This window comes from Perognathus longimembris, chromosome 3 (genome assembly GCF_023159225.1).
Source record: "Perognathus longimembris pacificus isolate PPM17 chromosome 3, ASM2315922v1, whole genome shotgun sequence".
Lineage (NCBI taxonomy): Eukaryota > Metazoa > Chordata > Mammalia > Rodentia > Heteromyidae > Perognathus > Perognathus longimembris.
In genome coordinates this window covers 87,351,780-87,377,700 of record NC_063163.1, presented here as the reverse complement: position 1 = coordinate 87,377,700, position 25,921 = coordinate 87,351,780, and the positions used below count along the sequence as shown (strand labels likewise).

The 25,921-nt window shown below is 52.1% G+C and overlaps 2 protein-coding genes and 1 long non-coding RNA gene across 3 annotated transcripts in view; 2 read left to right on the top strand and 1 right to left on the bottom strand.

The window, feature by feature from the left end:
* The first annotated feature begins 734 nt into the window (after window positions 1-734).
* On the top strand, window positions 735-24,877 carry Vps37b (VPS37B subunit of ESCRT-I). The gene is made up of 4 exons (XM_048343054.1): window positions 735-881; window positions 21,226-21,397; window positions 22,441-22,523; window positions 23,195-24,877. The coding sequence occupies exons 1-4, from the start codon at window positions 771-773 to the stop codon at window positions 23,657-23,659; spliced, it is 831 nt and encodes a 276-aa protein (XP_048199011.1). The 5' UTR covers window positions 735-770; the 3' UTR covers window positions 23,660-24,877.
* Window positions 18,281-18,967, top strand: LOC125349184. The gene is made up of 3 exons (XR_007210477.1): window positions 18,281-18,387; window positions 18,462-18,499; window positions 18,665-18,967. It is a non-coding gene; the product is annotated as an uncharacterized LOC125349184 (long non-coding RNA).
* Hip1r (huntingtin interacting protein 1 related) overlaps window positions 18,957-25,921 on the bottom strand; it is a 31,789-nt gene continuing 24,824 nt past the window's right edge. The window contains exon 33 of the transcript XR_007210475.1: window positions 18,957-18,967. The gene's annotated coding sequence lies outside the window, so the exon portion shown is untranslated. The remainder of the gene's footprint in view (window positions 18,968-25,921) is intronic.

Below are 25,921 nucleotides of genomic sequence, written 5' to 3'. Positions count from 1 at the left end.
TACGCGCCGGAACATCTTCCTCTGAGGCCAAGGGGGCTACTACGGGCATCCTTGCTTGCTGTGGCACACCCATGCTGGCCGCGCACTCGGCGGCTCCGAAGCTGCCCTGTCTCGAGGCCTTTGCCCATGCTTGAGCATCCTACAGAAATGGTGGCCTTCTCATTCTTCAGATCTCTTTGGATGCTGCCGTCTCGGAAGGGTTAGCTCTTTAAGGTCTTAGGTCCTTCTTTGAGCGCTCCCAATGCGTGCAGCCATTTTACGTGTTTGGTTGTGTCCCCTGTCTGTCTGTAGCTCCATGTTGGAGGCCCGGGTCCTTTCCGGCTGCACACGTCTTGGCAACCCCACAATTCTGAGGAGCCAAATGACATCCAGACTTGTTGCCTGGGGGTCGCCGGGCTCAGCGGGGCGCAGAGGCTGTGTTAACTCCCTTCCCGCGGCGGGCTTTCTTCTTTGCCTCTCAGGGACAGGGCTCTGTTGACATCACGGCGGCCCGCAGTGACGTCATGGCCTCGTCTGGAGCGTCCCCAGCCCCTCCGAAGACCCCTGGCCCCTTCTCGGGGTCCCCGGGGGGCCCCGGGGAGCCGGGACACGGGTTCCGGACCGCCGCCCGCCTGGCTCGCGGCCGCTGCGTCACGTCCGCTCGCGGCGGCGCGCCGATGACGTCACGCCCCAGGACTGGCGTCACGTGCCCCCCCGCGGGGGCGGGGCCGAGGGCGGAGCTTCCGGTCGGCGGAGCCCGGCGCTGGATCGGCGGCGGTGGAGACGCGGGGATGGCGGGCGCCGGGAGCGAAGCCCGGTTCGCCGGGCTGTCGCTGGTGCAGCTCAATGAGCTGCTGGAGGACGAGGGGCAGCTGGCGGACATGGTGCAGAAGATGGAGGAGGTGAGGGGCGCGGGCCGCGCGCTCCGCGGACGGCGGGGTCGGCCGGGGAGGGGACCCGGGGGCCGCGACGCGCGCTCGGACCAGAGGGGGGCGAGGACGGAGGCGGGAAAGGGGTTCTGAGACGGCTCGGGGAGCTGACTGGGGCCCTTGGGGGTGCTGAGACCCGAGGCCCGGGGTCCTAGGGTGAGCCTGTGGGGCTGAGGTCCGAGGCCGGGGGTCCTAGGGTGAGCCTGGGGGGCTGAGACCCGAGGCCCGGGGTTCTAGGGTGAGCCTGGGGGGCTGAGACCCGAGGCCCGGGGTTCTAGGGTGAGCCTGGGGGGCTGAGACCCGAGCCCGGAGGTTCCTAGGGTGAGCCTGGGGGTACTGAGATTCGAGGCCAGGGGTCCTAGGGTGAGCCTGGGGGCTGAGACTCGAGGCCGGGGGTCCTAGGGTGAGCTTGGGGGGCTGATACCAGAGGCCGGGGGTCCTAGGGTGAGCCTGGGGTGCTGAGACCCGAGGCCGGGGGTCCTAGGGTGAGCCTGGGGTGCTGAGACCCGAGGCCGGGGGTCCTAGGGTGAGCCTGGGGTGCTGAGACCCGAGGCCGGGGGGTCCCAGGGTGAGCCGGGGGATATTGAGACCCGAGGTCGGTGGTCCTAGGGTGAGCCTGGGGAACAGACCCAATGCCGGGGGGTCCCGGGGTGAGCCTCGGGGGCTGAGACCTGAGGGTGGGAGTCCTAGGATGAGCCTGGGGGTGCTGAGACCCAAGACTGGGGTTCCAGGGTGAGCCTGGGGTGGTGAAACCCGCGGTCAGTGATCCTAGAGTGAGAGCCTGGGGGCTGAGACCCGAGGCTGGGATTGAAACCCATAGGTAATCGGGGACTAGAGGGTCATGATTGATGGGTGGGGGAGGAATTTGAGGACCCGAAGTAGGGTTGGAAGGGCGAGAGGGGAATCGTAGTTGGGTCCAAGGCTAGATCTTGGCAGGAATTGGGGAGCTTCGAAGGGAAAAGTCTGGAAGTGCTGGGGGATGGAGGCAGACACTGTGGGTGTGAGAATAGGTTTTGGGGGGCAGCGTGAACTAGCCAGACCTCTTAGGAGAGGTTGAAATTTCCAAAGTGTATTGAGGGGCACCAAGAGTCTGCAATTGAGTCTAGGACAGGGGGTTTTGAGAGAGGTGTTCAGGGGTCCACAAAGTTTGAGACCCCAGCTCTCAATGAAGTATGATTTTCTGATCTGTGTGCTTTGGCTTGCCGGAGGCCACAGCGGAGCTCTTTCAGGGCCTTCCTCGCTTGGTCTGTGCATTGGTGCCCCAGAGTGGGTGGCAGCAGAATTCCCTTTGCACCCCCTTCCTGGAAGAAGGGAATGTGGGAATTCTAGAATGGCAGGATTTGCCCCAGTGTCGGACCCCTGTGGGTGTCTGGAGCTGTTTTTGGGTGAAGATAGAATGGGGGCTGACACCTCCTTCCCTCTTCCGTGGATAGGGGCCAGCCCAGCCCCTAGAAGGCATGTGCCCGCCCTGATTGTGGTTCTTTTCCTCTCTGACTTGGCTGACTTCACCCTGGTGTGTTTGCCATTTGCTGTGTGCACTTGCTTCCTCTCTTTTCTCCCAACCCATTGGGACTCTGTGAAAGTCGAATCCGATGGCTCTAGGCCTCTGGGCAGATAGATCCAGGCTGGCCCAGCTCCCTTTCCCCCTCCCCTTTTGCCCTCCCCCTAACAGTTTCTCACCCCAGAAGCTGATGTGGGGGCTCTTGGCTTTCTTTCCCAAGAGGGATTGTTCGACACTGAGGCCCCTTAAAGCAGGGCTTGTATGGAGGTTGCACATTTGAAATCCCTGGAAAACCCTCAACAGATCATTGTCTGGAGCTACAGAGAGGCCTCTGTAGTAAGATGGTATCAGTCTTTCCATTAATACACCCCTTGTATTCTGGGCTTTGTAACTTGGCACACAGAGCAGTGCTCCGAGATGCACGTTGCCCCATTTATGGTCTCCATGTGGCATTTTCTATTTTAGAGAATAAAAAGTGACAGGGGCCATCTTTTTGGACTGAATGAGTTTCATGACTGCAAAGAAAGGAAGCCTTTGCTTCATTCCCCTGCCTTTTGGTTGCTTGGAGATCTGTTGTTGGTGACAGAAGGGTGTCTTTCTACCCAGAGAACAAAGTGTTAGGGATATGTGCTAACGCAAAAGCCTGCCACAAGTTACTTTGCTGTGCGGCTGCTGCTGCTGCTACTGTGCATTGCTGCGTGTCAGTGGATGGCTTCAGATCTGCTGGTGGAACATTAATAAACTGCACGGTGGTTACGGTCACACGATTTGCCTCACCGAAGAACTTGGGCCCCCCGAAGAACTTGGAGGGAGTTATTTAAAGAGGCAAGTTACTCTAGCAGGAGTTTTCTTTATGTTTGAGCAGACATGACCTTCATACCTGACTACCCCACAGAAACAGAGGACTGATGGACTGCTGGATCACAGCACATAATGCAACTTCACTTACTCAACTGTAGTTTGTTCTTCTGGGTGGAGTGCTTCTAAAACCAGGAAACAACTTGAAAACCCAAGTGCCTTGGGCAGCTCACCTCACCAGGGTCAGCTTTGCCGATCCGGTTGCCCGGGTTATGCGCGGTGTGTTTCTAAGGGAAGAAGGAAGCCAGAACCACCCTGTGGCTCATGGAGTTCCACTCACTTGGCAGTGTCTCGCATTGGTTTATTTGGGGATGGTTTTTGAGACAGAAGAAACTATTTTGTGAACTGTCTTGTTCAGTCCCAATGAAGTATTCATGATAGGGCATTAAAAGACTTTCAGGCCTCAGCATCATCAGCTAGGACTGCACTCAGCTGCTCTGAGCTGTGTGATTGCAGGCAGGTCACTTTACCTCTCTGAGCATTGTCTGCCGGTTTACTGGTGTGAATGGGTCAGGTGTGAGTGTTAAATACTGAACAACCTGTGTCTTAGTGCGCCATGCAGAATCTGGCCATTAATAATGATCTTGTATAGCTCTCTGGGAGATTACTGCTAGTCGTTAATACCACGATAGCCTGAACAGGGTCTCATTTCAAAATTTTAAGTACATTTTGATTTTCCAAGAGCCTAGGCAACATGTAGCTTTGCTGTATTCCAGAGTCTTCTGGGAAGGGAGGCTACTGGAATCGCCCTTGCACAGCATAGTCAGCTGAGAGTTCCTTTCTTTTAACTGGCAGAAGGAAGTGTCTTAAATTGTAGAGTAATGGTTCTTGCAGCCGGAGGGGATGTTTTGTGGTGGCTGTGAAGTGTGGCTGGGTTTTGAAGGCTTTCTCTTCTCACCCGGCCTCAGCTTCCTCCAGTGCTTGACTCCATTATTGTAATTGTAACGTGTGAGTGTTGGTGCTGCCGTCTGTGTGTTCTCTTTTCCCCTTTCTCCTGTTCTTACATCCTCAGTGATCTCACTCTCCATGCATGCAGGTTTCCATATATTATGGATTTGTGTGTATGTATGTATCAGTCCTGAGGCTTGAATTCAAGGCTCTCTGTCCCTGAGCTTTTTCACTCAAGGCTAGCAGGCTACTACTTGAGCCACAGGTCCACATTCGGGTTTTTGTAGTTAATTGGAGATGGGTCTCATAGACCTTCCTGTCTGGGCTGGCTTCAAACAGTAATCATCAGATCTCAGCCTCCTGAGTAGCTAGGATAACAGGTGTGAGCCCCATACCTGGCTATCTATATTATGTGTTTTGAGATGGCAGGGGGCGTATTATGTAGCCCAGGCTGTCCTTGAACTTTTGATCTTTCTGCCTCATACTCTCAAATGCCTGGATTCCAGGCATGTATCACTGACACCCACTCAGTTTTATTTTTATGTAAAGTTATTTTTATGTGGCAGTGGAATATGTCTCTATCTGTTCACATTAGCTCCATCAGCTGGGCCCATACTCCCTTAAAAGGAACTGTCGCTTAGGGGGCTAGGCAAGGAGCCTGACCCCTGGGGTCACTTCTCCTGGCATGCTTTCTGAGAAAGTGCTTGCTTCATAAGGTCCATGTTCTGGATCTGTGTCAACTGGAAGTGCTGCGGGTCTCAGAGACAGACTGCCTTGTGGAAGGTAAAAAGTTTTAGACTGGAAGAAGTTTTTTGTTGTTGTTTTTTAAGTTGGTTGGCTGTGATTTGTATGTGAAACTGCAAAGCTATGGCCAGTCCTAAGAGTGCTCATTGAAATGTAGCAGCTTGCTTCCCCCCCCCCGCCCCCGCCCTGCGCCCCCTCCCCTTAGTTCTGGGGCTTGAACTCGGCCTGGGCATTGTCCCTGTGGATATTGTTTTGTCTTTTGTCTTTTTTTTTTTTTTTGCTTAAGGTTAGCACTCTACCCCCTTGAGCCATAGTTTTACTTCTGGCTTTTTGCTAGTTAATTGGAGATTAGAGTTGCACACTTTCCTGCTCAGGCTGGCTTTGAACTGCAATCCTCAGATCTCAGCTTCCTGAGTAACTAGGATTACATGAGCCACTAACTTTTTTGGCTAGTACTGGTACTTGAACTTATGTCTTACTCAACTTTTCCACTACATCTGGGCACTCTACCACCTGAACTGTGCTTTCATTTCTGGCTTTTTGCTAGTTAATTGAAGGTAGGAGTTTGTCTCGGATTTGTCTGCTTGGGCTGGCTTGGAGTTATAGTTCTCAGATCTCAACCTTCTGAGTAGCTAGGATTATAGATGTGAGCCATGGTTGCCTTGCTCTAGCCACTATCTTGAGTTAGGTATTAGAGAAATACTTAAGTAGGATTCTGATGGACAGGATGGGGATCAGGCAGAATAGACAGCAAGAGCAGAGGCACGGAGACAGAAAGGCAGGAGACAGGCTGTGTGATTACTGACTTCTTGTTACCCTGGCAGTGGGATTGCTTATGTGTGTGTGTGGCAGGGGGAGATAAGCAATGAGAATAGTGAGGTGAGGTGATGGAGCAGGAGCTACATGGTGGTTCATTGTGTAGAGAAGCTGTAGGGCTGGGGGGTTCCGGAAAGTTCATCTGGCAGCAGAGTGTACTCTGGCCTGGTGTTCTGGAGGCAGAAGTGAAGTGCAGTTAAGGCGTAGTTAGGGAAGCCGGTCGCTGGTGGCTCATGCCTGTAAGCCTGGCTATTCAGGTGTCTGAGACCTGAAGATTGTGGTTCAAAACCAGCCCAGGCAGGAAAATCCATGAGACTCTTTATCTCCAATTAACCACCAGAAAACAGGAAGTGACTTGTGGCTCAAGTGGTAGAGTGCTAGCCTTGAACACAAAAGCTCTGGGACAGCACCCAGGCCCTGAGTTCAAACCCCAGAAAAAGCACTTTGTGTGTGTGCGTGTGTGTGAGTGCGCAGCTGTGCACACAGACACGCACAAGTATGAGTTGTATTTGGATAGCTTCATTCCGGGGTGGTTTTGGGATTCCAAACTGTACCTACGGATAAAAGGTCAGGGAAGTTCGTAGAATTTCTTCCCAGAGAGGGAGTGGAGCTGGGGAGGTGTCCTTGGCTTTGCTCTCTCAGGATTGCATCCTGGGAACACTCAAAAAGGCTCTATGGAATTGTGAGGATTGTGGTTCATCCAATGTCAGGTTGTGAGTCTGGAGTTTTGGGCCCCAGCTGCAAACTCCTTGAGTTTAACCATATGAGTCCTACACCGAATCAAGAGAGGCTATGGGGAAGCGGCAAAGGATGAACTTATGCCCTTCCCCAACAGTCCTCCAGGTCAGAGGGGAACTTTGGGTTTAAATAGGCCAGGCCATAAGAGACACATGCACAGTGATTACAGTCTCAGGCAGAGTGTGGCCTGTTGATTAGGTTGGAGCGGCTCTGGAGGTTTGTTATTTGGAGAGCAGTTTGGTCAGGGTTTGGACGGTGGTCTGTCAGGAGCTCTGCACTTCCTTCTCTTGGGGACCGTGCCCTCTTCCCTGCTTAGAAAGATGTACCCAAGATCCTGTCTTTTCCTGGATTCCAACATGATTGGTTGCAAGGAGGTGACTTAGGGCTTTCAAAAGCAGGTCTACAATGGAGGCAGGGACGTCGAATCTTTCTCATGAGTGAATTTGTGGGCCCAAGTAAGGAGACAGTGCTTTTCATGGTAGCAGCTTCTACGTATCTCTTTTGTTGTTGTTGTTTTGCATTTGTAGGGCTTGAACTCAGGGCCTGGGCACTATTTCTGAGCTCTTTGCTGAAGGCTAGCACTACTACTTTGAGCCACAGCTCCACTTCCAGTTTTCTGGTGGTTAATTGAAGATGAGAGTCTCACAGATTTTCCTACCCAAGGCTGACTTTGAACTGCAATCCTCAGGTCTCAGTCTACTGAGTAGCTAGGAGTACAGGTGTGAGCCTCCAGCGCCAACCTCTTTGTTTTTTTTAAAGTGGATATTTGAATAATTCATTACAGTTCTTTATTTATTTTGGAGGGTCAGTACTGGGGATTGGCCCACAGGTCTTCCGCTTGGCTGTACTACTTGAGCTATGCATGGAGCCCTTTCTGTATTTTGTTTTGAAATAGGGCCTTGGTAATGTTGCCCGGGTTGGCCTCGAATTTAGAATCTTCTCTCTTCCAGATAACTGGAATTACAAGTGTGTGCTGCTACATCCTGCTGGATAATTATATTTCAAGCAGTGTAGTATTGTTTCCTTTAAACCTTTTGTTACTTCCAGGGGTAACAAAGGGCAAGGTGCAGTTGTAGTCACGAGTGTAGTCTAGTGCCTAGGGGGCTGGGGGCATAGGGAGTGCTAATTAAGGTTTGTCCCCGGACAGCAGTTTCCACTCATGCGCACACAGCTGAATCAAGGAAGCTCACTCATTTACCCAGCCATTCTCAAGAGCCTGATATGGACCCCTTTGGGGATATGAAGCCCACCTATTTCATACCTTTCTTTCTTTTTTTAAAGTGGAGGCTGCTGGAAATGGAACCCAGTGTGTGGCACATGCCAGGCTAGTGCCCTACCCAGTGCTCCACCCTCAGCCTAGCGTTTTAGGATCATGCAGATACACTGAGGCTGATTACACAAACATTGTGTGTAATCTCCCTCCTTCTGGAGGGAGAACGAGCAAGCCTTTGGGGTGTGGGGGGTGGCAGGGAGGAGACAGCTAGTGACTCACAGCTGTGATTCAGAGAATGAGGGAGTTCTCCAGGTGACTAGGGAGCCGTAGGCCTCTGGGGCTTGGAGATGGCAGAGAGAGCAAGGCCCTGAGAGAAGCAGGGGACGTGTCACAGAGTTCCCAACGTTGCTGGAACGCCAGTGCAGGACGAAGGAGCACGAGGCCCGGGGAGACAGGCAGGGACCAGATGGCCTCAGCTGCTACAGTGGGTGAGAGCTTGGGCCTCAGCCTCTAGGCAGGGAGCCTCTGGGGGATTTAGGCCATTTGCATCCTGTAGATTCTGGCAGCCAGGGGGAGGATGGATTGAGAGGAGGCTGATTGATAGGTTAGACTTCGAGGGCATAGGTGGGACTCACAGCACTGCCCGCTGAGTCTGGCTTTGTTCAGTTTGAATAGCAATACGCTTGGTGTATATATCACTAAGTGGAACATGGTGAAAGGACATAGGGAAAAACTAGTAGAGCCTGTAACATCATGAAGAATAAATGTGGCCAGCCTTGGTAGCTCATACCTGTAGTCCTAGCTACTCAGGAGGCTGAGATCTGGAGATAGAGGTTCAAAGCCAGCTCAGGCAGGAAAGTCCATGAGATTCTTATCTTCAGTGAGCCACAGGAAACTAGAGTGGCCCTATGGCTCCAAGTAGTAGAGTGCTAGCCTTGAGCAAAAAAGCTCAGGGACAGTGCCCAGGCCCTGAGAGAGGAAGGAAGGAAGGAAGGAAGGAAGGAAGGAAGGAAGGAAGGAAGGAAGGAAGGAAGGAAGGAAGGATAACAGACTTGGGCCATGACTTAGGTGGTGGAACATCTACCTAATAAGCACAAGAGCCTGTGTTTAAATCCCTGTACTGCCAAAGAAGAAATAAGAAATGCATGACAGGGCTGGGAATATGGCCTAGTGGCAAGAGTGCTTGCCTCGTATACATGAGGCCCTGGGTTCGATTCCTCAGCACCACATATACAGAAAATGGCCAGAAGTGGCGCTGTGGCTCAAGTGGCAGAGTGCTAGCCTTGAGCAAAAAAGAAGCCAGGGACAGTGCTCAGGCCCTGAGTTCACGACCTAGGACTGGCAAAAAAAAAAAAAAAAAAAAAAGAAATGCATGACAGTAAAAGAGGAGACAAAAGTTAAAAAAAAACTGCAGAAAAACTGAGAAATGAGCCATTAAAAACAGTGTTTAAAACAAAATCTGAATACTAGAAAAGTTAGGTTTAATGTTGACTGTTCCCTAATACTAGTTTGCCATTGGATTTGAGGTAGTGTTTCCTTCTGAGCCCTAATTCTGTGCATGATGGTGGAGATTGATTCATGAGGTTCCTTGGCAGTTAATGAGGGTTTTTTTTGCCCTGCTCTGTTTCTTTCTTAACTGTACTTACAGTACAAGGCAAAATTCTGCAGGGCACATGCGCATGCATGCAGTCTATCAAACCTGCTACATCCCAGAATTCTTTGGTGGGGAATCATAGGGACTGGGTCCCTGGGAACCATTTTGTTGTTGGTCATGGGGCTTGAACTCAGGGCCTGGATGCTGTCCCTGAGTTCTTTGGTTCAAGGCTAGCACTCTGCCACTTGGATCCACAGTGCCACTTCTGGTTTTCTGGTCATTTATTGGAGATAAGACTCATAGACTTTCTTGCCCAGGCTGGCTTTGAACTGTGATCCTCAGATCTTAGCCTCCAGAGTAGAAGTGCCACTTGCTTCATGTTTTGTTTTGTTTTGTTTTCCCCCTCAATACTGGTGCTCTACTACTTGAGCCATACCTCCACTTCTGTCTTTCTGTTGGTTAATTTGAGACAAGACTCGCAGATTTGTCTGAGTGGGCTGGCCTCCGACCTTAATCTTCAGATTTTGTCCTCATTTTAATGGTGGGGATTGTAGATCTGAGCCACTGGCACCAACACCTATTAAGGGACTGCTTTCTTTGGGGAAAGGGGTGAGATGGAAGGGATGGTCTTGATTTTTAAAATACCGTAGAAGTTATGAACTCAGCTTCTTCTTCTGAAGGAGGTGTCTTGAGTAATTTTGGCACATCTGTAGTCCCAGCTACATGGGAGGCAGGGGTTGGAGACCTATCTCAAACAAACCCAAACAAAGTGATAGTGACTGGCGGGTTCCTGCCCTGTGGCTGTGGGGAGCTGCCCAGTGGCATTTCTGCTCTGTTCTGCGTTCCCACACTTTCACAAGCCATGTGTCTTTGCCCTCAGACCTTTTCACTCTTATTTGTTGAATAATTTTCCAATCTCAGTAAATACCTTAGCAACTGATGAACCATGAATGAGAAGAGGTTTTCTGTGAAAAATGTAGACTTGTCTGAAGTGCTTTAGAAAGAGAACATAAATTGATGCACTTGTGTGGTTCATTGTTGGTGAGTTGTGTGTGGACTGGCTTAGGAAAAGGAAAATTCCAGATCCTGCTGCCATGTTGCTTGTCTAGGGTCTTTAGTTCTCATTCCACATGGAAGAGAGATGTGGTCTGTTGGAAAAAGAAAGCTAGCAGACCTTAAGCCCCTTCTCTGAGATGAAAAACTAGGCGAATTTTGTTTAAAGATGCTTATTGGCATATGTGCTGGTTCGCTGGCAGCTGACTGTTCTCAGGCTGTGTGGGGTCGAGGTCTGCAGGCTCACCAGCAGAGTTCCTGATTCAGTCAGCCTCAGCTGGGACCCACACCTGTGATCTAGGGTGGGTGGGCAGCCTGTGTTCTGATCTTCCTTCCTCCCGCCCCCCTCCCCCAGCCACAGGTTTCGTAGCAAAGGAACATTTCATAATGTGTCCCAGTTAGAGATTAAAACCGTTAATGTATTTCCTGTTGTCCATTCATACCATTATCCAACTAGTTCAAGAAGTAGAGAAGAGTTACTTTGTTCTTCCTGTGATTATGAGGAAATACGTCTATCTAGGAAAAAAAACACCTTGGTAAGTTGTGCCTGCGAGAACTTGACCTCTGTCAAAACGGGGGTCCCTGGCACTCCTATATTTCTTCCATAGGGTGACTATGCCCTTCCTTGTCCCTCCCTCCCTCCCTCCCTCCCTCCCTCCCTTCCTTCCTTCCTTCCTTCCTTCCTTCCTTCCTTCCTTCCTTCCTTCCTTCCTTCCTTCCTTCCTTCCTTCCTTCCTGTACTCTACCACTTTGAGCCACAGCTCCACTTCCACTTTTCTAATTGGAGATAGGAGTCTCACAGACTTTCCTGCCTGGGCTGGCCTTGAACTTCAGATCTCAGCCTCGGGGCTACCAGTGGCCAGCAAGGCTATTACTGTTTGAACCCAGCCATGTGTTTCTGTTGTCCCCAGTATTTAAGTGACCCTCTGGGTTAGACACAGGTTGGCTCCGTGCTTCTCAGAGAAGCAAGTTTTGTCTCAACAAGGATTTGACGTCTCTAATGAAAAATAAGCCATTTGTATTAATTTACTGGATGGAAGTAATATGTTCTGCTTACCAAGTGGGTGGTGTGGTAGAACTTCTGATAAGTAGCCACGAGTTTCCTTCCCGCGTGGGCTGCGGCAGGGCGGTGAGTGCTTGCAACCCCAGAAGAGTTGTACTTCAGGACAGTCTCATGATATTCTATGGTTAATAGTATTCACTGTATTTTTGTCCTTTCAGATCTTTAATTTTGTTACCATGCTAAGCAGTCCAGCCACGCAGCTGGCTTTCCCCGCCCCAGGAATACTGCAAGAGGATTTGAAGTGAGCCCCACGGTTGTGTTTGCAGCAAGCCTCTGGGGGTGTGGAGGTCAGGTTCCAGGTGCTCTGCAGACCCAAGTTCAGCAGGACACAGCTGACGTCCCTCTTTGTGAGGCTTACATTTTCTTTTTCTTGGTGCCAGTCCTCAGGCCGTGAACTCGGGGCTGAGGAGCTGTCCCTGAGCTTTTATGTTCAAGGATAGCCCTCTGCCGTGTGAGCCATGGCTTTTTGGTGATTAATTAGAGTTTCATGGGCTTTCCTGACTTTGAACTGTGATCCTCAGATCTCAGCCTCCTGAGTAAGATTATAGGCATGAGCCACTAGCGCCTGCTCTTTTTTTTTTTTTTTGTCGTGAGGCTTGAACTCGAGGCCTTGGGTGCTGTCCTTGAGCACTTTTGCTCAAGGGTAGTGCTCTACCACTTTGAGACACAATGCCACTTCTGGTTTGTTGGTGGTTAATTGGAGATAGAGTCTCATGGACTTTCCTGCTCAGGCTGGCTTTGAACCACAGTCCTCAGATCTCAGCCTCCTGGTAGCTAGGATTGTAAGCCTGAGCCACCAGTGCCAGGTGTGAAAGCTCTTTTTAAATGAAGGATTTTTTTTTTTAAGCTAGTCTTCAATGTGAAGCTGAACTCAAATCACTCGTGGCTTTGGTGACATTAATTGGTGAGATGAGTCTGTTACAGCAAAGAGGAGATGCAATTAGTGTGCTGAGTAGACCCAGCCTTTTATCACCTGAGTTGTACATCTGTAGTATTTGTGGTCTTAATACTGGGTAATACTACACTACCCTAGGCGATTGTATAATAGCTTAGTTTCTTCATCTTTGTAAAATGAGTAACTTTGAGTTTAATTTTCTGGAGAGGATCAAAATCAAAATGGGTTTCCCACCACAAAATGCCATTGTTCTTTGAGAAGGGCCAGCCGTGTAGGTGTAAGTGGGCAAGACTACAGCACTGTGTGTGGTGCTGGACAGGAAGACAACCGTGACGCCTGCCTTCAGGGCCAGCCAGAGGATCTCTATGGGCTGAGATGGGCAGTGTAAGCATCAGAAAACTTGGTTGCAATAGAGTGAAACACACCAAAAGGTCCAGATGACTTTTAGTTATTCAGACCTGTGAGCAAACAGTCGTCCTTTTGGGGGATTGCTTGAGCACTAAGCTTTCCAAAAGTTGATTTCTAAAAGGTAAAAAAAAATAGGCTGAGTGCTAGTGACTCACGCCTGTATTTCTAGCTACTCAGAAGGCTGAGATCTGAGGATCACAGTTTGAAGCCAGCCAGGGCTTTAGGAAAGCCCATGAGATTCTTATTTCCAGTTACCACCAAAAACAAAAGCTGGAATTGGAGCTGTCTCAATTGATAGAGCACTAGCTTTGCGCAAAAAGAAAACCCTCAGGGACTGTGCCCAGGTGCTGAGTTCAAGCCCCAGGATTGACACCAGGAAAAAAAAGTGGGGGGGGGCTGGGAATATGGTCTAGTGGCAGAGTGCTTGCCTCATATACATGAAGCCCTGGGTTCAATTCCCCAGCACCACATATATATAGAAAATGGCCAGAAGTGGCGCTGTGGCTCAAGTGGAAGAGTGCTAGCCTTGAGCAAAAAAAAAAAAAAAAAAAAAGAAGAACTTAGATGAAAACTCAAATAAGATATGAAAAAAAAAAAAAAGAGGGCTGGGGATATGGCCTAGTGGCAAGAGCGCTTGCCTTGTATACTTGAAGCCCTGGGTTCGATTCCCCAGCACCACATATACAGAAAATGGCCAGAAGTGGCGCTGTGACTCAAGTGGCAGAGTGCTAGCCTTGAGCAAAAAGAAGCCAGGGACAGTGCTCAGGCCCTGAGTCCAAGGCCTAGGACTGGCAAAAAAAAAAAAAAAGAAGAAGAAAGGAGATCAAGTCCAGGCAGAAGTGAGACTTATCTCAACCATAGCCAGTGTGGAAAAAGACTGGAGGTGTGGTACAAAGGTAGAGCACCTGTCTATCCAGCCCAGGTGAAGAGCTGAATAAAAGAATAGTCAGAATGAGCTACAGCTAATTATTGCACTTGAACCAAAAGGGCCTGTGGCTTTCCAGTCACTGGCTGGTTGTGTGTATAATAATTAACATCCATCTGGCATGTCACTGTTTAAAATTAAACATTCACTGGGGGCTTGTGGCTGACGCCTGTAATCCTAGCTACTTAGGCTGAGATCTGAGGATTGAGGTTCTGAGCCAGCTCAGGCAAAAAAGTCCTTGTGAGACTCTTACCTCCAATAAACTACTCCAAAAAGCCATAAGTGGTGCTCTGGCTCAAGTGGTAGAGAGATAGCCATGAGCACAGAGGGCTCAGGGACAGTGTCCAGGCCCTGAGTTCAAGCCCCATGACCAGCAAAATTAATTGTGTGTGTGTGTGTGTGTACGTGTACGTGTACACACATATACAAAGAAGCTGACGTGCGAAAGTGCTTAGCAAGATTTAAGCAATAGCCCGCTGATCATGGCCTGGGCCCTGGCCTTTATGGTCTCAGGTGGGCCAGGGGTTGGTGGCTCACACCTATAATCCTAGCTATGTGGGGGACTGAGATCAGGAGGATCACACAAAGACCACCTCCAGGGGCTGGGGATATGGCCTAGTGGCAAGAGTGCCTGCCTCCTATACATGAGGCCCTGGGTTCGATTCCCCAGCACCACATATACAGAAAATGGCCAGAAGTAGCGCTGTGGCTCAAGTGGTAGAGTGCTAGCCTTGAGCAAAAAGAAGCCAAGGACAGTGCTCAGGCCCTGAGTCCAAGCCCCAGGACTGGCAAAAAAAAAAAAAGACCACCTCCAGAAGGAGCGGGATGCTCCCCAGGAGCAGGAGGCAGGTGGGTTGTGGAGCAGCCCAGTGATGCACCGGGGTGGGAATGGAGACCCGCCCCAGCTTGAAAATAACAAGTGGAAACAGGACTTTGCGGTGTTGCTCCAGCCTAGCACCTGTGAGGCCCAGAATTCACACCCCCCAGACTGCCAGAGAAAAAGCTGGCTTCTTGGGATGAAATTGAGCTGTGTAACCAAGCCTGTGGCAGTCTGGGTGCTATACTTGGTTCTGAGCCGGAGGGCCGGAATAAGACAAAGCTCTCCGACCTCATCCAGTGTGGAGTGAGCCCAATGTCAGCTGGGACTTGATTGTGGAGATTCTGCAGAACCAGATCTGACAAGGAGGGTTGAGGCTTCTCCAGAGGGCAGGTCTGAGGGAAGGTACTCAGAGGCTAGGCTGCCTGTCTGCCACCACTCCGAGAGTGGGGGCTCCAAGGAGACCTCCCCCTCCCCAGTGTTCTCTCCTCCATCCCCACTGCTAGGTCCAAGCAGAGCCGAAGGAAGAGAAGCTCCTGTAAGTCATCAGCTTAGATCAGCCAGCCACCCTGGGAGGCATGGGCAGGACCAAGAGGGGCTCTGGAGGACAGATGAAGATTTCAGCAGTGTTAGGTTTGTCCCAGTAGGAAAGACCCAGAGTGATATCAAGGTGCCTGTGGCTTTTGGGGGTAGTGGTAGGTAGTCTCCTTAGCCTGGCTTCCTCCACTGTGGCTGCCTCTCTAAGCCATGTGAATTCTACGCTGACAAAAGAGGGCCCCCGGGAGCACCCAGAAGCGAGGCTGTAGCTTTGGGGCCTTTCCAAGGCAGCTCAGAGCAATTGCTAAGATTTGGTCAGGAGGAGGGAGGCTAAGGAATTGGCATGTGCAAAGTGGGGGAGAGGTCTTCCTTGCTCAGCCCAGAGCTTTGGTTTGTGGTCCAGCAGAATGTTCCCTTGTGAAGTGATGTGGTGGATCGCTTGTGATAAGCCTTGCAGCATTCCTCCGTTCACCTGAGGTGGCTCGGCCAGGCCTGCAGCATCCACGGGAGTTTGAGCATTGAATAGACCTCCAGTGCTATGAGGACTTTCCATTCACTTGTTTAAGTTGCTCACATCATTGTGTAATTCCACTTCTTATGAAGATTGCATTGTGGTTTGAAGGGGACCCACAGCGTGTTTTTCCATGAAGATGTAGTTTGGGAACGTGAACATGTTTGTCTGCCTTGTGTTTTAGATTAGCGAGGCACAGTTCCTGTGACGGCTGAGGGTGTTCACGTTGGAGTAGTAGCTGGTTTGGCACTAGTCACAGGAACCTCCAGCCATCACCCAAGCCCTGGTCCACAGGTCCAGCTGCCTCTCAGGATGCACTACAGGATGCGCAGAGGGGAGTTTTTATATCTGTTTTCTTTCTTCCTTAGTGAGCTTATTTTCTACAAAAGTCCTCAAGCAAGTGAGGCACCAGTGGCTCATGCCTATAATTCTGGCTACTCGAGAGGCTGAGATCTGAGAATTGCAGTCCAAAGCCAGCCCAAGCAAGAAAGCCTGTGCAATTCTCATCTCCAATTAACAACAAAAGACCAAAAATGAGGCTGTGGCTTAAGTGGTAGAGCACTAGCCTTGAACAAAAAGACGCTCAGGGACAGTGCCAGGCCCTGAGTTCAAGTCCCAGTACCAGCAAATTTTTTTTTTAAATCCCACCAAGGGGTTGCTGTGCTAATTTTGGGTGAGTGTCCTTCCCAGAGAGTTCTTTGTGCTTATGCACACAAATGGGCAGAAATAATGCAAATAGAGCCCAAAATAAATGTTGCTAGCCAGTCTTGTTTTTCTTTAGGATGGAAAAGGAAACTGAAGTGAAACTGAGTACATTTATAAAAGTGTTTGTTAACCACAGAGGAAATTATTTCCTGAAAAGATTTCTTTATGGTTAAAAAAGGATGCTGAGGAAGAGCAGAGGCCAGCGTGCAGCTCTGTGCTTCACTTCTCTGTGGCTCTGCGCCTGTCATGAGGACCTGGTGTCTTTTTCTCCCACGCTTTTTTTTTTTTTTTGTCAGACCTGGGGCTTGAACTCAGGGCCTGAGCACTGTCCCTGGCTTCTTTTTGCTCAAGGCTAGCACTCTTCCACTTGAGCCACAGGGCCACTTCTGGCCTTTTCTGTTTATGTGGTGTTGAGGAATCGAACCCAGGGCTTCATGCATGCTAGGCAAGCACTCTACCACAGCCCTCCTCCAGTGCTTTCTAAGTCTTGATGTTTCCGCGAGCACAGCAAACTTCGGGGAGCATTGTCACACTTGCTGTGCATGTTTGTTTGCAGACATTGCTGGCCCTGGTCTGAAGGATGAGTCCGGTGGTCCTGCTGTTGGTTGCAAGGGGTCCCCGCACGGGCCCTGGCTTTGCATACCAGCCGGCTGAGTTTCCTCCTGGGTAGGAGCAGCAGAGAGGAGATAGTGAGGCCATTGTCATTTTCTCCAGCGAATGCAGAGCAGCTGGTCCCAGGGCTGCCCCAGTCCGTGCACTTCAGAGCTCCAAAGCCCCCACAGGCCTGGGCCTGGCCCCCCCACCCTCCCGGGGCCATGCGTCTGTGCCGATGGCCACTTAGAATTCACCGGCACTGTATTCATTTCCCCAGAAACATCTGCCCAGAGGATGTAAAAAATTGACCAGCTGGACAACCATTGTTGTCACTGCGGAGAGCTTGGTCTGGGCCTCCTGTGCCGCAGGTGATGGTTTTATAGGCGGGTTGGTGTTTGGTTTTAGCCATGCTTCCTGTGCTCCTGCTTGACCACACTTACTGACAGGACAAGCCATTTGGACCTGACTTAGAAGATTTTTTTATGTAGATGTAGTTGACAGTGGAACTTACCAGAAAATCAGTGCAGCAGATCACCCTAGGTCTCGGAGTCTAGCAAGAGTGGGATTCATGCAACATAGGAAAAGTGATAGGCAGTTTCTCTCTCTTTTTTTTTGTCAGTCACCTGGCTTGAAATCAGGGCCTGAGCACTGTCTCTCAGCTCCCCCCACCCCATTCAAGGCTAGCACTGTTCCACTTTGAGTCACAGCACCACTTCTGGTTTTCTGATGCTTAATTTGAGATAAGAGTCTCATGAACTTTCTGCCCTGGCTGACATGGAACCATGATCCTCAGATCTCAGCTTCCTGAGGAGCTAGAATTACAGGCGTGAGCCACCAGTCCTGGCAACCAGAAGTATATTAGGAAAGAAATATGGCTGAGAAAGTTAACTATGGAGCCTGCCCATTACGAGTAATGGTCCCCATTTGGGGTGGTCTGTCCAGCAAGGCTCCACTATCCATTAGAGTCTGAGTCCTTTGTCATAAAGATATTATCCATCAGCCCTGGGTGGCTGGAGAGAACAGCTCAGAACAGTGACAAACACAAAAGGAGGCAGAGATGCCAGGCTCTTAGTGAATTTGCAGCAATAGAAACAGTTCCTGTACTTGGTACGAACACACTTTTTTTTTTTTTTTTTCCCAGTCCTGGGCCTTGGACTCAGGACCTGAGCACTGTCCCTGGCTTCTCTTTGCTCAAGGTTAGCACTCTGCCACTTGAGCCACAGTGCCACTTCTGGCCGTTTTCTATATGTGTGGTGCTGGGGAGTTGAACCCAGGGCTTCATGTATAGGAGGCAAGCTCTCTTGCCACTAGGCCATATTCCCAGCCCGCAAACACACTTTGAGTAAGTCGTGTGCTCCAAGGCCATCAGTGCCAGCCTTTGGGGTTTGTGTTCCTACTCAGCTCAGTGAGGAATTCAACCTGCAGGGCTGAGGTCTGCAAGCAGGGCGTGTGGTCACAGTGTCTTCTCCATCTCCAGGCTTGTGTTGGCTCCCTGCGCTCCCGTCACTCACATCCAGCTGCCACCTCACTAAACCCAAGCCGTGGATTCCAGTTATGTGTTTGCTGGAAATTGTCCTTACTTGGGCCCTTCCCAAGAGGGTTGAGCGCACAGGGAGGAGGTACTGGGGATAGAACCCAGAGGTTGTTGAGTTGAGGTAATGAAGATAGAGCCGGAGTTGTTTGTTGAGTTGAGGTACTGGGGATAGAGCCGGGGTTGTTTGTTGAGTTGAGGTACTGGGGATAGAGCCGGGGTTGTTTGTTGAGTTGAGGTACTGGGGATAGAGCCGGGGTTGTTTGTTGAGTTGAGGTACTGGGGATAGAGCCGGGGTTGTTTGTTGAGTTGAGGTACTGGGGATAGAGCCGGGGTTGTTTGTTGAGTTGAGGTACTGGGGATAGAGCCTGGGGCCACACACATGTTGAGCAAGGCTCTGCCCTTGAGCTACACATGCAGCTGTGGGCACTGGGATTTTACACAGCTGCCCCCTCTACCTTGCTTAGAGTTATATCTAACCCTGTGCTAGAATCCCAGTGCCCTTCCTGGGGTCACCTTGGGAGGCCCTGCACTTACTGTGCCCTCTTTGCTTAAAACTTTTTGGGGAAACTGTGGGGTTTTTTGAATTACACAAAATTCTAGTGTGTGATCCCCACACCCCTGCAGAGATGCTGTCTCAGGCATCCTTAGGGTTGAACCACTCATTCCTTGACAAACACAGCTCACCTTTTGTTATTCGCCTTATTTTTCATATCTTTGCTGTACTGTGTGTTGAGTCCAGCGCCTTATGCATGCCAGGCAAGCTCTGCACATCCCAGACCTGTTACCGTCCTTTTTATCAGACCTGGCCTCGGTGACTTGTTTTGGGTCTTCCTGACTGTCATGTGGGCCACCTGCTACGCAGCATGCATTCTGCTAGGGAGGACAGTGACCAGAAAGGCTCAGAATTGTCACTGCCTCAAGAAGTGTGTGTGTGTGTGTGTGTGTGTGTGTGTGTGTGTGAGACAGGGGTGGTGACCATGTAGAAGACAGCCAGGTCAGGGTTGAAGGAAGAGCAGACGAGCCCCCAGGCTCATATATTCTCAGGCCTGAGAAGGGTGAGGGGGCCTTACGGAGCAGAGAGCAGCAGCAGTCCCTTTATACTGGCGCAGCGTGCGTATAGACAGAAGCATTGCCTTGTGTGTTGTTGTTGGTGTGGTGTGGGGTTTGGGGCCAGTCCTGGGACTTGAACCAGGGCCTGGGCACTGCCCCTGAACTTTGTGTACAAGGCTAGTGCTCTACCACTTGAGTCACAACTCCACTTTTGGCTTTTTTTGTGGTTCATTTGAGACAAGAGTCTCACAGACTTTCCTGACTGAGGTGGCTTTGAACTGTGATCCTCAGATCTTGTCTCCTGAGTAGCTAGGATTTCAAGTGTGAGCTACCAGTGCCTGGCTTATGTACAAGTTGTTATGTCCTATAAGACTAATTTCTTTGGGGCTGGGACTATGGCCTAGTGGTAAAGTGCTTACCTAGTATACATGAAGCCTTGGGTTTGATTCCTTAGCACCACATATATAAAAGAAGCCAGAAGTGGCACTGTGGCTCAAGGGGTAGAGTGCTTAGCCTTGAGCAAAAAGAAGCCAGAGACAGTGCTTAGGCCCTAAGTTCAAGCTCCAGGACTGGCAAAAAAGAAAAGATTAATTTCTTTGGGAAAAATGGCCAGGGATAATTTCCAGGTCCTGGAGTAGTTACACGTTTCATTTGATAAGAATGTACCAAGCTCCTTTCCACTGTACAGTGCTTATTTTTGTTTGTTCTCTTAAGTGGCTTAACAATTGCAGGAAAAACTTAGTTAGGCAAGGCCTCACTGAAAGCCCGCTAAGGGCCGTGAGCAGCTGGGCAGATGGCGAGGGCAGGGACAGGACCTGAGCCACCAGCCACCAGAAAGCCAGGTTAGGCTCGTCCCTCCAGTGCTTGCCGAGCAGTAGAGAGGAGCCTCGCGCGTGCGCTGTGCCCACTTGTCACTCCAGCTGCCCACCCAGAGCACCTGGGCCATGGGCCTCGCTGTCTGTCTCGGGGAGTCACAGGTCACACAGCTGGGTGGTTCAGAGTCTCCTGATTGAGGCTATGGTCCAAGAACGTTTTCCTTTGTGTGTTTTTTCCTGTGTGTGTATGCATGTGTGTGCACGACACTACACAAGGGAATGGTGGGGAGAGGAGGTGAGGAGAGTACCAGGGTATGGAGTGGCAGGAGGCGAGGGAGACAATGGGCAGAGTGTCTGTGAGGCCCGAAGGCGACTGTACAGAACACCACGAAGGGTGATGTTGCCTGGTGGACTGCGGTAGCAGAAACAGGGCACGGGTGCATGAAAAGGGAACTAGGTTGCTTTGAGTGTGTTGATTTTTCAGCCAAGTTCCGTCTTTCACCTCCTCAACCCTCCATACATGCCTCCCGCAGGAAGGGGACGCGGTCGGGCAGAGCTGGTGGTGGTCGGGATAGAAGCAGGTCACTGCAAACACCATTTGTCCCCAGGCTCTCTCCCAGGCCGGCTGGTCTGAGCTAAGCCTGATTCTGAAGCCTGCGACGACATGCTGCCAGCTGTCCCTCCGTCTCCGATAAAAGCAGCAGGCGCTCACTCTGCCCGGTGCCTTTACAGACACACACTTTTGCAAGCACAGTGGCCATAGTAAAGAATTCAAGTCACAGCCCGGCATTGAGTGAAAGCTCTGTGGGCTCCCAGGACAAAGCTCGTCCTGGAAACATGTTGGAAAGGAAGCTGGCCTGGCCTTGCTCTTTATGAATGGGAAACAGCGTCCAAAAGAGAAATCCAAAGGGCATTGGTCTCAGTAGGCTGTGGTGCCAGCCTGGGGGCCAGCCAGATGGAACAGGCAACGGGAGGGGCATGGCCACGGGAGGGCGTGGCCCCTGGACTTGCCCCTGCCCGGATTGCTCCTCATCTCACCATCCTGTGGTGTCTTGCAGACACAGACTGTTCAGCTCAACAAGGAAATGACGCTCGCCAGCAACCGGAGCCTGGCCGAAGAAAACCTTCTGTACCAGCCCCAGCTGGACACTCGGAAAGCCTGCCTGACCCAGAAGTACCAGGAGCTCCAGGTTCTCTTTGAAGCTTACCAGATAAAGAAGACCAAACTGGGTAACTTTTTAAGGGTGAAGAGTGGAGGGAAAGATCATTGCAAATTATGTTGCCTGTTTAGAAAAGAAATGTTTTATAAGTTCAGGGCTCCACCTTTTCCAAATAGCATAGCAAAAAGGCAGTGTTCTGAATTATGACATTCAACAAATGTTTTCCCTGTGTTTGGCCCTCAGAGTTAATGTGGGAAGCGGCTCATCACAGAACATATTGTTTTAATGGCACACTCTCATTTCTAGGCTTTGTGAAGAGATGTAGCACTTGAATATTGTGCAGGATCCAAAGTGCTTTTGAGAGCTCTGAAGGAGGTTTAGATAAGAGAAATGGGGTTGAGAGTCACCTCCATTCGTGAGGTCAGCCTGTTGGTGCAGTCCACTGCGGTGTCTGCGGGGGTGCTGGGTCCCCTTTCAGTGCCCCCACAGCCTGAGGAGTGAATCGCAAAGGTCACAGAGAAGCCATGCCGGGGCACCAGCCAGGTCGAGGCCTCAGAGCTACGCAGGGCTTGGGGTGCTGTTAGAGGTGCACTTTGGCCGCGGGCTGGCAGTGGGCACTGTGGAGCCCTTTGCAAACGGCCTCTGGCTTCATCTATGTGGGGTGGTGGCAATGGCAGGGACTTCAGTTCTCCCATGTGGAAGAATTGGAGTTTTCTACTTCAGGTGTATACACTTGATGTAAGTTATCACTCAAAAGTAAGTACATGATGGGCACCAGTGGCTACTCAGGAGATCTGAGGATCGTGGTTCAGAGGCAGTCCAGGCAGGAAAGTCTGAGGCTCTGGCTGACTAGTAGCAAAAAGCCAGAAGTGGAGCTATGGTTCAAGTGGTAGAGTGATAGCCTTGAGCAGAAGAGCTCAGGGACAGCCAAGCCGAGTTTAGGCCTCAGGACTCGCGCGTGAGTGCGCATGTGTACACACACACACACACACACACACACACGTGAGGGCATGTCTGATGAGACACACACACACACGCGCGAGCGCATGTCTGATGGGGATGGAAGGTTCTGGGTAAGGGTGCCTCATGGACCATGCATCTTGCCTCTTGCAGATCAGCAGTCCAGTAGCGCTTCCTTGGAGACTCTCTTGGCACTTCTTCAAGCAGAAGGGGCCAAGATTGAGGAAGACACTGAGGTAAGGCCCATGAGCCATGGTGCAGCGCCCCAGTGGGCCCTGTCCCTCCAGGACCAGGCTGTCTCCATGGCCCCAGGGTGGCACCTCTTGGGCACACAAGCCTGCGTGCAAGCAGGTGTTCTGGCTCGTAGCCCGGGAAGGTGCAGAGCCGTGGGGGCAGCGTGCAGCCAGGGGCAGTGCCAGCCTCTGGCCCTGTGGCACGTGACCATCTGTGGTCTCAGTCCATCATCCGGTGGACATGGCCAGCTAAATGCACAGTGTGAGCCCCGCCGGAGATGGGAGGTGAGAGGGCAGGGCAGGCGGTGTGGTGCAAAGGATAGGCTGCTGCTGACAAGGCCTTAGGCCTTGGGACTCAGATGGACCTAGAAGGGTCCTGCGGTCAGCACCCACAGGAAACAGCCAGAGGAATGCTTAGTGGAGAGGGCGGGTGGGGCGGGTAGAACGCTCAACCTTCAAGCTGCTGCCAGTTGTCCCGTGGTTGCAGTGGATGAGCCTAGTGTCCCCTGCTTGTGTTGTTCCCTTGGCCAGCCAGGCGAGGCTCCCTTGAGGCGGTGGCAGAGGCTCGCGCCCCGGCACCATTAGTGGGGCAGTCCGACCATGCCCTGCCACTCTCTGGACTGAGTGGAGCCTGCAGGGCCTCACCTGCCCCCTGCACTCCTGGCCTCTTTCAGAACATGGCTGAGAAGTTTCTGGATGGAGAGCTGCCTCTCGACGCCTTCATTGACGTCTACCAGAGCCAGCGCAAGCTGGCGCACATGCGGCGAGTGAAGGTGGAGAAACTGCAGGAGCTGGTGATGCGGGGGCCGAGGCTTCCACAGGCCCCGGCGCCCCTGCCCCGGGTGCCCGAGCCCACGCCGACCACCCCGCTGCCCTACACTGCCCTGGAGGCCAGCGCCCCCCCGGGTGCCGCACCCCGCCGCCTGCCCCCGCCACCCCCCGCGCCCGCAGGACGCTCGGCCATGCCGCTCCCTGCTGCTCCCTATCTGGGGCCGCAGTGCCCGCCTCTGCCGCCCCGTGTGGGGCTCCCTGCTCCCCAGGGCTTCTCTGCCCAGCTCGTGTCACCCTACCCCCCCGCCCTTCCGCAGAGGCCCCCACCACGCCTGCCTCCGCACCAGCCGGGCTTCATCCTCCAGTGAGCGCGGCCCTGCCCGCCCGGCCGGGAGCCACCGTGCCACTCAGAACTGTAGGGCAGTGGTGAGTAGAAGCCCGGTGTGCACCGAGAGCTGCGTGGCCCCACGCAAGCCCCACGGTGTCCGCGAACTCCCGCCTTTGGGGAGAGATCTTCTGCCACTCCAATTTAGGATTGTGTCTCCGGCCACAGCTTATCTAATGAGCATGGCTAGTTGTTTCCATTGTAAAAGCAGCGTGTGTGCGTGGCCGGGCCTGGTGCAGGCAGCCTCCCTCCCTCTGCCTGTGAGGCGGCAGCGTGAGCTGGACCTGCCCAGCGCCGTCCCTGCCTTTGTGAGGAGACGCCCGCTGGGAGTTTTACTCCGTGCTAGCTGTTTTCTATGGGAAAAGGACTCTTTTTGATCTAAGACCATTCAGGGATACTTTTTAAAACATGCAAATAACTGTTTTGAGCAGATTGGAATGCAAGCAGTGCACGGTCACCCTGCAGGTGCCTGTGCTGTGCCTTAGATCCACCCGGTGCCAGGACTCCGGTGCCCCTCAGGTGCTGGCCTCCACTGCCCATAGGCCAGGCGGGGGTAGAGGAAAGGCCTGGCTACCTCCGATCACGATGCGCTCTGCCCCCAGCGCGCAGGCAGCTGGGCCTTGGGGCATTGGTGCTGTGGGTGTTGGGTACAGGGCACTGGAGGGGTTTGGAGGAGGAACTCACCCCACAGGAGCACAGCACCTCCTCCCTTGGGAGCTTGTGTGCACAATTTGAGGGCCCAGCCTGGTGGGGCAGTGCTCACACCTGTCTAGCCAGGCCGTGTGCGAACTTCAGCCCTGCCTTCGCCTGTCACCTGCGAGGCTGCCAGGGCCGGGTCTATGGCACACTGCCAGCTGGCCGCTGTCCAGGGACACAGCTGACACTGGGCAAGGCCGCTCGCCTTGTCCTCTGTTCCCGCACACACCCTGCTCCTGGACATGAACTCTGTATTGTGAAGAAACCCAGCAGTTTGGGATGATCCACCACCATACCAATCAAATGGTGTGCTGTGTTCCGCATCTCAGGGGAGCAGTGCCACCTCCCCTGGATACCTCTGCCACCATCCACTGTCGGGAATGTCCGTGGCCTGTGCGCCGTGGCTAAATGCAAGCTCGGTGTGGATGTGAAAACTGCCATGTGGGGCCCTGCTGCCCCTGGCTGTGAAGATGTCCAACCCTTTTTAATAAATGGAGAATTGTTACTAGTGCTGCCACTTTATTGGGGGATGTGCATGTTTGTTGTAGAATGTCAGTGCCAGCAAAGCAGACAAGAGGGCCGCTGCACTGAGAGCCAGGCCTTCTGTTCCCTCTGCCATCCCAGGGCCACCTCAGGGCCACGTGGGGCCAGGCTGTGCCTTGTGTGATGGGAGGGAATAGTGGGATTTTAGTGGTTTGACATTTTGCTTTGTGGACTTGCCGGCAGGTGTTTGAAGGGGACCAGGTGGCGCTGCATCCCTGATGCGGGACGGGAGAGGCCCTGCAGCCTGTGCCGTGTGCGCCTGCTACCCCTGGCTGAGCTGCCTGCCCCTGCCTCGTGTGCAGAGCTGCACCCCTGCCCTTTGTGCCCATCAGGCATCCTCCAAAGATGCATGGCCATGGACAAGCTGGCCTCAGAGGTCTCCAGAGGACGCGGCCCAGCCGTGTGACTGTGCCACATGGGTTGTGAGGATGGGAACTGATTTTGAGAACTGCCTTTGAAGAGGGAATTTGTGTCTGGTAGGTTTCTTCTCCAGTGGCTGCTAGGAAGGTTAGAGCCAAGTTTAGTCCTTTCAGTAAGTGCTGGCTCCCCCATGGCTGCTCTTCCTCAAAGCCCAGGCTCTGTCAGATCATCTTCTCCCCTTTGGTTCGTTTTTGCTCCTTAGAGGGGCCACAGCAGGGAGTGGCTGATTGGAATGAAGCTCCAGGCATCTATTTGGCTTCTGGCTCTGGGAATGGGGTGACTGTGTGTAGTCTCCACGGTTTGATCACTGACTCCCCAGGGGTATTTAGGCTACTTAGCTCACACCAGTATCCTCTGGTTCGTATTTGGCAGTCATCTGCTTTAAGAAAGTGACCAGGTACTGGTGGCTCACATGTGTAATTCTAGCAACTCAGGAGGCTGAGATCTGGGGGTCATGGTTTGAAGCCAGCCAGGCAGGAAAGTCTGAGACTTACCAATCCAGTTAAAAGTAGCGCTGTGGCTCAAAGTGGTGGAGTGCTAGCTTTGAGCAAAAAAGCTCAGGTGCAGAGTTTAAACCCCACAACTA

Bases quoted from the DNA above. Each gene is read 5' to 3' on its own strand.
- Vps37b (XM_048343054.1), top strand. From the start codon at position 771: ATGGCGGGCGCCGGGAGCGAAGCCCGGTTCGCCGGGCTGTCGCTGGTG. The intron at 882-21,225 runs GTGAGGGGCGCG...GGTGTCTTGCAG, and splicing joins TGGTGCAGAAGATGGAGGAG to ACACAGACTGTTCAGCTCAA. The intron at 21,398-22,440 runs GTAACTTTTTAA...TGCCTCTTGCAG, and splicing joins GATAAAGAAGACCAAACTGG to ATCAGCAGTCCAGTAGCGCT.